Raw genomic sequence first — 14,876 nt, 5'->3', positions numbered from 1 at the left:
ACTACCACTCTGCACCAACGTCCTTTCCCTTCCAATGTGGCGTCTCTAGTGCTGCGCTCACTAGCACTGCCTCACCTTTCTTCCTCGCTGTAGCTACCTCCTACACCTCTTCTGTTGCAGCTTCCTCCTCTACTGCCTCTGTCGCTGTCGCAGCCGTCGTTGTCACAGTTGTAGCCGTCGCAATCGTAGCTGTTGCTTTCGCAATCATAGTCGCTGCCATCGTAGCCTTAGCCATCGTCATCGCAACCGCAACAACAACAATAGCAATGATCTGCTCTTGTCCTACTCACGAAGCCTCTCGCTCGTAAACTATTGCTCCTTGATAGGAGCACCATCTTGCGGGGGCATGATAACAAATAAGATTTCCTCAAACTATATCAGGAAATCTCTCTACTCTTTAAGGAAAATCCTCTAATCTGTTAAGGAAAATTCTCTCTCCTAACCTATATAAATAGCTTGAATACAATCAAGCTTCATCACTTCTTCGATAAAGCTTATTCAATAATTGTTCTTATCTTTTTTTTTTTTTTTCAATTTCAAGTCTCTTTTTTTCTGTAATAGATTTTAGATTTTCTTACTGTGGTAGGCTTTAAATCTTCTATCCACCATGGTGGATTTTAAATCCCTTCTTCGCTGTGATAGATTTCGGGTTCTCTTGCCATAGTGGTCTTCAACCTTCTCTTCGCCATGGTGGATTTCAAGTCTCCTCTCTATTGTGACATATTTTGAGTTCTCCTGTCATGGCGAGCTTTAAATCTTCTCTTCGCCATGGTGGATTTCAAGTCCCTTTTCTACCATGATGAATTTTAGATTCTTCCACCATGGCGAGCTTTAAATCTTCTCTCCGCCATGATAGATTTCAAGTCCCTTTTTCATCGAGAGAATCTCAAATTTTTCCATTGCAATAGACTTTAAATATTTTTTTATGTCATGGCAGATTTCATGTCCCTTCTCTACCATAACAAATCAAAAGTTTTCCCACCATGGCATATTTTGGGTTTTCCCATTGTGGCAGGTTTCAAATATTCTTTTTCATCATGGTAGATTTTATGTTCCTTCTCTACTATAGCAGATCTTGGGTATTCCTATTATAGTGAGCTTCAAATCTTCTTTTTTGTAATGGCGAATTTCATGTCTTTTCTTAGCCATAATGGATCTCGAATTTTCTCACTATGGTGGGCTTCTTGAGCATCTTCTGGCTCAGTCACAGCCATAGGGAGTCTTCTTAGGTGTCAAACAAATAAGAAATGGTTGGTTGAAGAGCCTCTAATTCAAGCGATCATTGATTAGGCAATACTATGCTTGATAATGCTTGACTCTTCGGACCACTTTGGGGTTAGTCGGGAGCATCTTATCTTTCTTGTAGTGCAAGATCTCATTCATCTAACTCGGTTCCTCCCTGACCATAGCCATATCGAGCCTCTTAATGGTTTAGGTTGGCAGCGTCTCAACAAACAGTCAATCTTACCCAAGAGTCTGAGTGGATGCCAAGTGGGTGAGCGCATCAACTTGAGAATTTTTTTCATGGGGAACTTGAAATACATGGAGTCAGGAGAAACTATGAACTAATATTTGCACCTTAACAAGGTACTTTGCCATGATCATATCTGGGCCTTGTAAATCCACTCTCCTTGGCTCATGACTAGTTGCGAGTCACAGAATATTATTAGGTCTTGTACTTAGAGATATCAGGCGAGTCAAAGCAAAGTAGTGGTACGACAATCTACTGAATTCTACAATAGGGAAGTGGGGCGCCGATGGCTCAACAAGCCTCTGGTGCCCCTCAGATATTGGTGACACATCGAGTGGGGGGACCCTGACATGCATCGGTGCTAGTGGTGGTCAAATTGTCGACCGTGATTGAGATGGTGGCTTGTTGGGCTAGCTAGGGCAGAAGTGGAGCAATAGTCTACATCATACCCGCTAGCGCCTACACCTGTTGAGTAAGATTCAAGAACGCCTTGGGGGGAACGAGTAGGTAGCCCGACGATGCCCTCGAGGGTAAGAGGCCCAGGTCATTGAATATATACCAGTACCACATCAGTGTATGCATTAAGGTGGATGTGTCTATGTGGGGAAAATATGAGTGTTGTCCTGCCTAAGTGAAAGTGTTGTGGGTCGAGGGTGGTGCGTCCTCGCTCGAGTATTTGTTTATAGGGTTAGCTTGTGGACACTCTTACGACATTGAGCCCTCCATCTAAACTCATATACTCCAAACCCATGTGTGCAAGAATGTCCGAGGTGCCTCCGAGGTAAAAATATCATTGCTTCTCAAGTAAAAATATTATGCTTCCAAAGTGGGTCCGAATGGATCCAAGATAACTCTAAGGTGGATCCGAGATAGCACCGAAGTGGACCCGAGGTGACTCCAATGTAGATTTGAGGTAGAAGTATTATGCTCTTGAAGTAGCACCTATACGAAGATCAGGGTTGGGAGAGATTTTCCAATATGATTCCTCTGATGCTTAAGTTAATAATCTGAGGTCCCTAAATATGGGTTCGAGTAGTTCAAGAAAGAAGAGAGCTATTTCATTTTCTTGTTTAAGATTTATTTTTATACTTTAAAGGAAGGCTTTATCATTAAAAAAAAAAGAGAACAAAGTGTAAGATTATTTTTCTTATGGTAAAAGAAGAGAAAAAAAAATTATGATTATCTTCTTTATCGGTAAGGAAGAGAGGTTTAGAATTTTCTTTCTTGTCATAAAGGGAGAGAGGAAAATTTGTGACTACCTCCTTGTCAAATGAGAAGGGAACTTTTTTGTTTTAAATATTTATACTCATAGACAAATGGAGGATGACTTAGATCTTATATAATAACCATGTGTCATTGAGGGTAGATTTCGACTAATATACTAAATTTATATTAAGTAATAAAAAAATGACTAACTTATGTATAAGAATAACTAGTTTGGCTATTATGTTATCGTGGTATAATAAAATTAGTGTAACAAAAGGTGGGGCATTTTGTTGACCTAAGTAGTAGAAGAAGAAGAGAACAAAAATGATAGCAATTGCAGAAGTTGTTGATGGGTTACACTTAAATTATTTAACCTATCGGATTAACGCCTTCGTTAGGCAAAAATAAAAAAGCAAAACAAGAAAAGGGGATTGCCATCCATTGTCTATTTGGTGAGACCACCACAGTGCCGTGTGGTTTTACTGCAAGTGAATCCATGGCAAATTCAAGATGGATGTGGACTTTCTATTTCTTTCTCACAGTAGATGGCAGATAATAGATTTGGATGGCAGATATAACCTAAAGATAGCTTGGGAGACAGCCAAATAGAAGAAAGCCAAATCAAGCGATGTCTAAGATGTTGTTCTTACTATCTTCATACGGTTGTGTGCCGATAATACTTACATGAATTTTGATTATCGCCAATAAAGTAGATATAATCTTGTTTTAATTCTAAAAAATCTATAACAGAGAGGCACATGAATTGATTGTATTCTAAGAACAACATTTGCTCATGCGAGCTCTTCAACTTCTTTCATTTGTACTCTTCGTCGTCCAAGGAAAATACTAAGAACATAATGTTCTTAGGTTCGTTAGTAGATCAATTAGAGATTGCCCTATAGGGATTTGGCCAAATAATACGTGATGATCCTAGAATTAAAGGAACTCAGTTGGGCTCCCATATCTTGATTATGCCACCATAATTAATGATGCAAAATTTAGCATTGTGATACATCATCATATCGGTGTAGCCATAATGTGTGCTTATTGATGTCCAACCCTTATCCCTAGCTTGAGCAAAGGATAATAATTGGCATCTCACATTGCGAATCATCATGATGGTGAAATCGCCATCTGCGTCAGGAGGTGAAGAGAGCATAGCCTTGTGGAAGAAGAGGTGGTGCAAGCTTCCAAAAGAGTCCACCACTTCCAAGAGAGATTGGTGCCATTTTTCCCTCTTTTTAGGCACCCTTTAACAAGTGATGGGAAATAGGCCAAGAAAATTAATATATTTCTTAGTAGACTACTTCTATCAACAACAATAATTCGGTAAAAAAATATAAACCCACAACATCAAATCGAATAGTCTCAACTGTACATAATTAATTGTTATAAAAAAAATTAAATAAAATATCATTTGACTAATACTAATAAATTTAAGAAAAACATCAAACATCATGCAACATATATGAATAAAATTTTAGAAAAAGTCAAAATGGAGCATGATTATTGGAAGCTTTTTAAGTTGCTTTGTACAAGTACATTTTCTTCTATACATGATTATTCTTTCAAGTAAATCCATAGAAAATTCAAGATCTCATTCACAATAGAAAGAAGAACATCCGTGACAAGTTGATACAACAGGTCTTGTTTTGCATAACTAACTCAAGACAGACTCGGAGTCAACCAAATAGGAGGAGGCCAATTCAATTGACGTTCAAGTTGATATATTTGTTGTGTTTTCTTCTCCTTCAAGTAAAATATTTCCATGTCATGACTTCCATGTTGATAGTACATAAGTTTGTTATTAGTAGAGTAGATACAATTGTGTTGCAACTCTGGAAAGTTTGTAGCCGAGAGGCACATAGAGTGGTTGTATCCCAAGAACAATGTTTGCTCATGTAAGTCGCTCACCTTCTTCCACTTGTGTTCTTTCTCGTCTAGAGAAAACACTAGAAAGTTGTCAGAAGGTTTGATGTCTTCTTGGGCCCTAACGATCAACAGTAGATTACCGTCTAGCGACTCGACCAAGTAATGCATGAACTGATTCAAAAAATATCGAATTTTTGAGCCGATGATCCGAGGCCTCAAGATCGATCCATCGTGCTCCCATACCTCAACTATTCCAGTGTCACTGATCGAGTGGAACTTGCCTTTGCGATGAATGATGTTAGTGTAGTGATGATACAAGCTTATGCACTTCCAAGCCTCGCCTCTAGCTCGACCAACGACCAGATGTTTCCAGTTATTGCAAATCATCATGATCAAGCAATTGTCGTCTACATCAGGAGCTGCAGAGAGTACTGCCTTCTGGAAGAAGATGCACCGCATGCGCTCGAAGGAGAACACCAATGTCGAGATTATGTTAGCCCCGTATGGTACTTCCACGACAAACTCGATGATCTGTCCGTGGGAATTGTGGCGAGCGCTGACGAAGGGTAAGGTCGTCACCGGAGGGAGCGGAATCTTGGCACCGGTGAGTGGATTTAGAAGGTGCATGTTGCAGATGTCATCCACGGTGACCAGCCAACCGTGACCAGAACCAATATAGACCCTTCGATGGATCATAGGTTCCGGGCATGGAATCTTGTATGTCTTCTTCTCGAGAATAGAAAAGAACTTGATGGTGGTGGTATCGCACTCACCAGGCAACACCAGCCAAGGGGATTGTGGCTTCTTCGTAGGACAATGGTACTTTAACTTGCAGGCAAAGTTCCATTGCTTGCAAACGGCTCCGACACGTATGCAATCAAGAACGGAGAGTTCACCATGAATTAGACTTGAGATATCTATCGAGAGCTTTGACCAGTCCGCCATTAAAAAAAGAAGAAGAAAAGACTGAGAAAAGTCCTTTTCACCCAAGTCTTCTTCGATCTATCACTATCAGAAGATTACTTTGAAAATAAATATTAGAAAAATATTTCAACAGCCATACATAGTAAATAGGAATCTCATAAATTAAATTTTAAAAGTATAATTCTCCATAAACTAAACTTTATTTGAAAATAAACGATTAATCTCAACATAACATAGACATAAACCATAGTAACATTGTTCAACAATATATCTATTATCATAATTAATTACATGAAATAGATTTATTCTCCCAAGTAATCGTTTAACTATTAGTCTATAAATCTCTGAAGAGAATCATCATACTAGTAACAACCTATCTATTTTTGGCGAGAAAATAATGTTATCACATATAACATCAAATATCACATTCCTCCATTTATAATTTCATTCATCCATATATCCATTTATAAGACAATTTGATAGTGATACATATAGATGGTACATATGCATCTTAATATCAACTTGATTTAAATTAATAGTCAAATTTAAGATCGATCGATCTCTAAATAAGTATCCAAATTCATCATACAACATCAAATAAAATCTCTTAATTTTTCTAAACAGAAAAGATAAAGTGATATCGAGCCCACCAAATCCTAAGATTGGCTCTAAATCAACCTGATTTAAAGCAGCTTGGATGGATTGAAGACGAACTAACTTGGATTCAAACAAAACTAACTTGAACTTGAACTGACCTGAACTCATCCAAACCCATCCTGAAATAGATTTGAGTCAATCTAGAATAACCCAACACTAACTTGAACTAACCTAAATCGATTAGGTTTGGACTCATGTAGGGCTGAGCCATCCTTTTTGGATCATGTAGGGCTGCATTAATCGGTGCGCTATGCCTCGACGATATCATAATTTAAATCTAACGCTTCTTAAAATAAAATTAAAAATAATTTTTTTCACGACACATAATCTAATGAACATATGATCATCATTGAATATGATTTACAATTTTTAGAATACTAAATTAATATTAACAATACTAGAATCTAGAATATGCATCACCTTTTCAGAAAAAAATTAAAATTAATATATATCATAAATTTTATTAAATTTAAAATTATTTTATAAATTAAATTAGAAGAAAAAAATTAGAATACATACAATCTCCATAGGCGAGAAGCTGTGCCTTCACCAACAACTCGCATGTACATGAAGTGTAATTCCTCCGATACCAATGAAAAGGAATAAGTTGTCATTTTGCCTGAGTTTAAATAGGAGATAAGAGAGAATCTAAATTAATGTAAAGAAATTCTTCCATATTAAATTATTTTTAAATAGAATTGAAATAAATTATTTCTAATTATAATATTTAAAAATAGAAAATAAATATTGAATGATGAGATACGTCGGTACTAAAAATTAGGAAATAAATTTTGACAGAGAGGTGTGTATCATTTATGATTTTTCAGATTGAAAAGAAAACTAAGATAATTATATTTACTTGCCATTAGAATTTCATCACATATTCTTCTTTTTCTCGAGTGATTTTTTTGCTAGCAAACGTTTACTAAAGGCATTAGTTTAATTTTTAGCACGCATTTCTTTCTTTCAAAATTCTATATGGATTACTAATATTTGGTCCAAAAGATTCGTAATTTTAAATACATGTAAAATATTCCTAACAATATTTTTAAGTCATTACACACTGAATATGGTTGTGGTTATGGTTAATAATCATAATTGGTGTGGTTTCACATTTAGTTTAGAGTAAATAAAATATGATACCATTAAAAGAATGAACATAATTCTTGACTAATTTATTTTTGGAGGAAATTAAGATTGTCTTTTTTGGGGAGAGGTTCCTATTAATTAATCTTTTGTTGAAAAGAATAGAAGATAAGAAAAATTATCGAAGAACCTGTATTGAAAAAACTTTGAAGAAGCTTTAACTTAAATACATTAACAAAAAACAATCACCATATTGCACCTCTAAATAGGAGTCCAAATAACATTAGGTGTCATACGGTAAGCGTGACGTGGCACCCTCATTCGTTTGCTAGTGTCATTTGTAATTATTTTTTCCCACTAACTTATCATGAAATTTTTTGAAAAACCCTATTAAGTTGTAGGATTCATAATTAGATCCATAACACTAATCTTCTAAGATAAAATTATATAATTTAAGAAATTATTAAGTAAATTCTCATATTAAAATAATTAAGATATTATAAAAAAACATTGATATCATAAACAATTAAGAAATAAAAGATATTGCACTGCACTAACTAACTTATCATGAAAATTTCATAAATCACTATCAAGTTTGAATCATATAAAATTATATGATTCAAACAATAATTATATAAAATTCTATATCAAAATAATAAATATTATAAAAAAAATTGGTATCATAAATAATTAATAAACAAATGATATTACACTCTAAATTATCGTATCTCAATCAATGAAAAGATGAAGGAAAGTTTTTTTAATTTCCTCATTTGACTCCTAAGTAGTTTCTTCCCTTTATAAAGCACCTTAACCAAATGAATGACTCGATTCTTTAAAATCTTTACGTTCTTAACAATAATTTGAATGAACTCTTTCACATATTAATGCCTTCATGCCTCATCTAATAAGAATTCCATTTGTAAGGAGAGACTAGCTAGAATATTTCTGATTCCAAATCATGGACACAATATATATAACTAATATGATTTAAAATAACAAATTAAAAAGCTCGTTTGGATCATTTTCTCTCTCGACATCCCCATGGTTAGGTTTGATTGAGCACTAAGCTGATGTCATAATTAATTGATCAGGAAACAATATTACAACTCGAAGGACCTATGACAGCTCCATTACTACTACAGTTGTTGCCAACACAAACCGTTCAAATTCAGAAAACTACAAAGAAAAAGAAAGAAGAAAGAAAATAGTGCCAACTAGTAGATGATAACAAAGTCATATCCGGCACACTGCGCCGGCGTCAAGCCTTCTTCTTTCCCTGGCGATCATCATCCCTTGCCACTATCTTGAACTTTCCAGTCAACTGTTGCTGTGAAATCATAAAGAGCGTTGTCAGGGAAAGCAATAGAAGAACACTTGCAAACGTTACAAAGAAATAGAAAGTTTCGATTACCTTCTTCCAAAGCTCAGTATGGTCTGCACAGAATCCTGCAACGATGGCCGCTCCACGACGCTCCTTGTACTCAAAGCAGAGTCCCCGTTCCAGGCCGCAACCGACGTGGAACCCCAACTTGCACTTTGGCTCCGAGCAGTCGATGGCACACCCGCCTGTGGCCCCACAAAGATAGCAGTCCCTGTTCCACCGCCTGCTGGGGACACGGGAGCAATCGATGCCGTCTCTGCCTTGAGGATCCCGGAAAAAGACCTCGGGCACGAGCAACGCGCACACGATGTGAGCCCATCGGCCGTCCTCCGTGGGCTTCGTTGCCCGGCCCCTCACGGGGCAGAGGCAGCAGCTGGAATCCTTTTCCTCTTCCTTCGCTTCCTGCTCGCATTGTGAGCAGAACCAGTCACCTTCAGGAATGTTGTTGATCAGGGGGCTGCCGTAGCAGGACGCGTGGACCATGAGATCGCAGCCGTCGCAGAAGACGATTGGGTCGAGCGGGTCCCCATCGGTGCTCCTGCACACGGCACATATGACCCCATCGTCTTCCTCCCCCTCCGCTTCTTCTTCTTCTTCTGTTGCTAGTTTGCTGTGCTTTTCTTCGAGCGGTTGATCATCGGAGAGCGGGGGGCTGTTGAGGTCGATAGGGAAAGTGGGGTGGGGAGCCCAGACCCTCTTCTTAGCTGGGAGGCAGGGGGAGGTGGCGGGTTGGTAATGGTACGAGTCCAACCGTTTCTTTGCAGGCAGGGATTTGAGGTTGTAAGGTTCTGAGCGATGGGAGTGCTCATGGGGGTGAAGAAGCTTGAATCTCTTGGAGGGAGGTAACTCGTGGAAGCTGCTGCCTTCCATGAGTATCCGGACTTAAAAGAGACCGAGAAGCTGAAGCCTGAGAGATGGAGAGGAGAAATGAGGTTGAGAAACAACCGATGGGGGACGGATGAGTCGCGGTAAGGGAGAAGGATATGTGAAGGCGGCGGCAAGGAGAGAACGGTGGGAAGCAGAAATTTTGATTGGGGAAGTGATAGTCTTTCCCTCTAATGTAAAGCGGGCGGGTGAATGTATACGCGGTGGCTAAAAATATCGCGGGAATATTAAAAAACATGTGGCGGGCGCGCGGTGAACAAGCGGGTGGTCTTCGGGGGAATATTTAACCGAGTACTTCAAATTAGATGATGTCCAGGTGGCTAGCACAAGCGGTGGGCCCGGCATGTGGTCGAACCCAATTCAACTCGATTTAGCTTGAATTCAGGTCGGTTCAATTTAGGTTCAGATACGACTCAACACAGGATTTAGACAGTCGAACCTATCGAGCCGAACCTGACATGGCCCAACCCGGGTGGGTCACATCTGGTGAAACATAGTAAACGCAATTAATATTTGAAAAAAAAATGGACAAAGAGATAAATAAATTTGGTAAGAAAATAGGACATCGATCATGATTTCTCAAGTAGAGTCAACGATATTGGAAAATCACCGGAATAATTTTTATTCCTTCTTCTGCGTTTTGCTCAGATAAATGGCAACGAACAGAAGAAAGAAAAAGACGTCACTACCATTTTATGCCTTAAGAACTGTGTTCTTTTGGTTTTCAAGATTGTCACTGAACATCGCATAACTCAAAACTTGGAAGCAATTACAGTAGACGTTGTTGATGCTGATGCCTTCCAAGGGAAATGGAAGTTTATTATCCAGAAAGATATCGATTGGCACAGATGACAAATCTAGCAAAGCTGCTTCCATGAACTTGCCTTCGCTACTGCTGGATTTGGCTTCAGAAACAGTTTAATCTAGAACCGGATCCTCGTCTCTGAGTTGGGTTCTCTTACCCTGTTTACTAAGCTCCAAATACGCGTTCCTGATTGCAGTTAATTCGTTGACGGCATCCACCAGCTGCATTCGCTCGGGTGGTGATTCCTTGGCGCACCTGATGCCAATCTTGAGTGACAACGCCAGGCACTCCATTGCTCTGTCTCGAGTGCATTCATTAGGTTCTTCACCCTCCTCCTCCAGGAGCAGGTTTGGATCTATGATTTCAGCGACCCGCTCCGGGAGTGCCATTTCTAGATACCGAGGAAGGCTGAGATCGTCCTTGAGAGTTTCACCGGTAGGCCTCTTCCCCGTGAGTGTTTCGAGTACAAGTATCCCATAACTGTAGACATCCCCTTCGACTGAAATTTTGTTGGCCACTCCATACTCTGTATCATGAATCGATAGGTTAAATGTACAAAGAGAAGAACTTGAGAAACACAACTGCGCAAGTAATGGCATAAAGAAATAACATATTCTGCTCTTGGTTAAAGCAATGTACCTGGAGCAACGTAACCGATGGACCCCTTGAATATCATGGAGGTGGAAGATCTTTGAGATGCTTCAACGGGGTTGCTGTTGAGGAACCTCGCCAATCCAAAGTCTCCAACATGAGCTACCATGTCATGGTCCAAAAGAACATTGCTTGGCTTTATGTCGCAGTGGACAATCGGCTCTGGACCATGGTGGTGGAGGTAATCTAATGCGGAGGCCACATCGATCAATATATTTAACCTGTGGATAAGGCTTAACGCCCGCGTCTGACCTTTCTCGTTTGCTTCTGGATGCACCCACTTCTCTAGGCTCCCATTCGGCATGAACTCATAAAGCAAAGCTTTGAAATCATTTCCCCGGTAATCTGTACTTGTGCAAGCTGTTAAAATCTTGACCAGGTTCCGATGCCGGACATTTCTCAGCGCTTCGCATTCAGCAACGAAGCTCCTCGAAGCTCCTCTCTGTTGGAGGTTGAGTACCTTGACGGCAACAAGTTGGTATTCCTCATAATTGAGTAACCCTTTGTACACCGAACCAAAGCTTCCCACGCCGACGAGATTAGCAGAAGAGAAACCATTCGTAGCTCTTAGCAACTCGGCATATGTGACCATCATATGTGGAACTTTTATGCCGTCGGCATGAGCCTCCTTCTTCGACTTGGGCATCCAACGATGAATGCCAAATAAAGAGAGGAGCAAGATTAGGCATATTATTCCCCCGGCAACTGAGATCGCGGCTACCAGCTTCCGGGATAAAAGTCTTTTACTGGATGACGGAGTGGGGCAGGGAGGCAGGTTCAGAGCTTGCACACCCCCACAAAGCTTACTATTTCCAAGTACGGAGAACGCAGTGAGGTTCGTGAAGATACCATGTTTTGGAAGCTCACCCTCAAAATTGTTGAATGAGAGATTCAGATAGCTCAAGAACCGAAAATTCCCAAGAAATTCTGGTATGAGCCCGGACAAGTTGTTTCTTGAAAGATCCAACGATTGGAGCCCCTTCAGCTGGCTAAATGACGAAGGGATTGATCCCTGGAATGAATTCCCTGCCATGTCAAGACTATCGAGTTGTTGACAGTCACCAAGGGTCCTTGGAATTGTACCTGATAGTCTGTTGCCAGAGATGTCGAATTGACCAATATTTTTCATGTTTCCAACTTGAGGAGTCAGAGATCCTGCCAGTGAGTTGTAGGAAACATTAAGGAACCTGGTGAGGGTGGGGATGGACAGTATTTCTTTGGGTACCGTGCCATTTAGCTGGTTGAATGAAAGGTCCAAGAGTGCGAGAGGGCAGTTTCCGAGAGTTGGAGGTATGGGTCCTTGAAGTCGATTAGAGTACAGTTGAAGCTCGTTAAGTTTTGTCAGATTGCCAAGGGTTGCGGGGATGCCTCCTGTGAAGCGATTCCCACTCAGGTCTATTATCTGTAGCTTTGCAAGGCTTCCCAGTGCTGCAGGAATGCCACCGGTGAGAAGATTAGACTTCATACGAACTGAGGTCAAAGAAACGAGGTTGCCGATCTCTGCGGGAATGCTTCCGGCTATGTTATTGTCATCGATTTCAAACCACATCAAGGAATTGGAGAAATTGCCTATCGATTGCGGCAAGAAGCCACTAAGATTGTTGCTTGTCAATTGCAAGTACTTCAGACTGCTACAGTTGGCTAAATCATCCAAAAAGCCCCACTCGGCTGCGTTTCTTGCTTCTAGCTGATTAAAAGTAACATCAAAGTGAAATAACTGCTGCAAGGATCCCAAACCTCTCGGTATGGTGCCTGTGAATCTGTTCTCGTATAGTTGAATGTTGTTGAGGTTGGTAGCATTCGACAGTGAAATCGGAAGAGGCCCGTAAAACTGGTTGTCGTTGATGTCTAGTTCTTCAAGAAGGGGAAGAGTGATTCCCATATCCGGCGGAATAGACCCGGTAAAGTGGTTGCTCTGGAGCTCTAGTGTTCTGAGAGAGGAGAGGTTCCAAATGGAAGGCGGGATGATTCCTCCAAGATTATTCATTGACACTCCAAGATAAGTGAGAGAAGTGAGGTTTCCAATTGCTGGTGGAACTGTACCCACAAAGCCATTAATCAACAAAGCTAGAGTACGTAGATTCACGAGGTTTCCAATCTCAGATGGTATACTTCCGGTGAGTTGGTTATCATTTAAAAGAACTTCTCTTAGTCCGACAAGATTCCCAATCTCCCGCGGAACAGAGCCTTCAAGTCTGTTGCTATACAAATTGAGATGCGTCAAATTCGTAAGGTTCCTGATTTCTGGAGGAATGCTTCCTGTGAGGCGGTTGTTCCACAGGTAGAGCACTTTCAGGTTTGACAAGGAACTAATATCGCTGGGAATCTCCCCTTCAAGCATATTATTTCCCAAGAAAATATATTGTAGTTCTGAGCAATGGCTGAGGCTGCGAGGGATGGCTCCTGTAAGTTGATTTTGCGAGAGCTGAAGCCAAATAAGGGAAGTCAGGTTCCCTATTGAGGCAGGAATAGCGCCGGTGAATTTATTGTAATCCAGGTAAACCGCTTTAAGGTTGATAAGATTTCCAATCTCTAGAGGAATAGATTCTTCAAGATTGTTGATAGACAAATCGAGGACAGTCAAATTTACAAGGCTCCCGATTTCTGGAGGAATGTTTCCGGTGAGGTTGTTGCCGCTCAGGGCGAGCAGCTTCAGCTTTGACAAGGAACGAAGATTATCGGGAATCCCACCTACGAGTGTATTATTTGACAGATTTATATACTGTAGTTCTGAGCTGAGGTTGTGTGGGATGGATCCTACAAGTTGATTATAGGACAGATCAAGCAGGATAAGGGAGGAGAGGTTCGCTATTGTCGTCGGAACAGTGCCGCGAAAGCTATTGTAACTAAGGTTGAGATGCTGAAGGCGGGACAGCAGGCCGAGCTCTTGTGGAACGGGACCCTCAAGTTGGTTCTGTGGAAGGTGCAGCCTCTGGAGGAAGGTGAGATTGGCTATGGATGGAGATATCTTACCGGCCAAGGCGAGGGACTCCAGTTCCAGTGTGGTGACCCTCAGCTGGCCACTGTGGTTGCCGCACGTCACGCCTCGCCACCGGCAAAAATGGAGGGACGTAGTGTTCCAGGATTCCAGCGCTCGGGATGGATCGTCGGAGATGAGGGCCTTGAAGGAGAGGAGGGCGAGGCGGTCAGTGGTGGCCTCGGCGGCGGCAGTCTCAGGTTGGGAAGCCGAGAAGCCCACGCCAGACAGGAGCAAAACAAGGAGAAAGCTGCAGGACCCAATTACGGAGCTACGCCGTTTGATCTCCATTCGGGTATTGAGAAGAACAAGAGCGGTGATTGGAGTTGCTTGAGCAGCCATGCCATCGATGCTGTATATATAGGTCCGAGAGAAACAACTTTAAATCAATTAGTTTGACGCCATGGAACTTTTGACGCACGCACTAACTCCATACACGAATGGCAACCGAAGCTGCGTTCAAATAGTCTACTCCCTCTCAAGTACTAACGCGGCAGGTAGTACAGTAGCGTGAAGCACTACTTGAAACAGTCTTTTCATGTTCTCCTTATCTTTTTCTTTTTTTTTTTCTTCCTTATTCTCCTCATTTTCTTTAGAATCCCACTGTCAAAAACTAGCTCGTTGATATCTTTTTCTATCTCTTTTTATAGAATTTAAAATATAGTATCTATACTTCTCTAATATAAATTAGGATTAGATTAAATGAGATGATGATGGACTATGAGATGATAAAGCCCAGGACTGTCAGCTAAACAGTTTCGCCCTTCCGTTGTGTGAGTCTATTTATTACGCTCTATGTTGACTCGTGTCCCAGAAAAAGAATAAAAAATGGCAGCAGAACTTTCTGCGTGTTGCAGCAACACGAGATTTTTTATTCCCTGAAAAGATGAAAAAGATGCTCTCGGACAGCAAACATGACAAGTTTATTAGTTTCTGTTTCTGGAAAGATAAGATGATT

At 40.6% G+C, this 14,876-nt stretch overlaps 3 protein-coding genes across 3 annotated transcripts in view; all 3 read right to left on the bottom strand.

Moving 5' to 3' along the window:
- Positions 1 to 71: 71 nt before the first annotated feature.
- Positions 72 to 5,494, bottom strand: LOC135680152 (uncharacterized). The gene is made up of 2 exons (XM_065194139.1): positions 4,690 to 5,494; positions 72 to 226 (listed from the first exon to the last, which is right to left on the bottom strand). The coding sequence occupies exons 1-2, from the start codon at positions 5,492 to 5,494 to the stop codon at positions 72 to 74; spliced, it is 960 nt and encodes a 319-aa protein (XP_065050211.1).
- Positions 5,495 to 8,268: 2,774 nt separating this feature from the next.
- Positions 8,269 to 9,630, bottom strand: LOC135679928 (uncharacterized). The gene is made up of 2 exons (XM_065193912.1): positions 8,631 to 9,630; positions 8,269 to 8,546 (listed from the first exon to the last, which is right to left on the bottom strand). Exons 1-2 carry the CDS (start codon positions 9,468 to 9,470, stop codon positions 8,478 to 8,480), a joined length of 909 nt encoding a protein of 302 aa, XP_065049984.1. The 5' UTR covers positions 9,471 to 9,630; the 3' UTR covers positions 8,269 to 8,477.
- A 402-nt stretch (positions 9,631 to 10,032) lies between these two features.
- Positions 10,033 to 14,876, bottom strand: part of LOC135678745 (receptor kinase-like protein Xa21) — a 14,532-nt gene continuing 9,688 nt past the window's right edge. Inside the window, exon 5 of the mRNA XM_065191876.1 lies at positions 10,033 to 10,637. Coding sequence (XP_065047948.1) covers positions 10,404 to 10,637 — 234 coding nt within the window. The 3' untranslated portion in view covers positions 10,033 to 10,403. The remainder of the gene's footprint in view (positions 10,638 to 14,876) is intronic.

The sequence above is a fragment of the Musa acuminata genome, chromosome BXJ1-7 (assembly GCF_036884655.1).
Source record: "Musa acuminata AAA Group cultivar baxijiao chromosome BXJ1-7, Cavendish_Baxijiao_AAA, whole genome shotgun sequence".
NCBI classification, from domain to species: Eukaryota; Viridiplantae; Streptophyta; class Magnoliopsida; order Zingiberales; family Musaceae; genus Musa; species Musa acuminata.
This window is presented reverse-complemented; position numbering and strand designations above follow the sequence as displayed.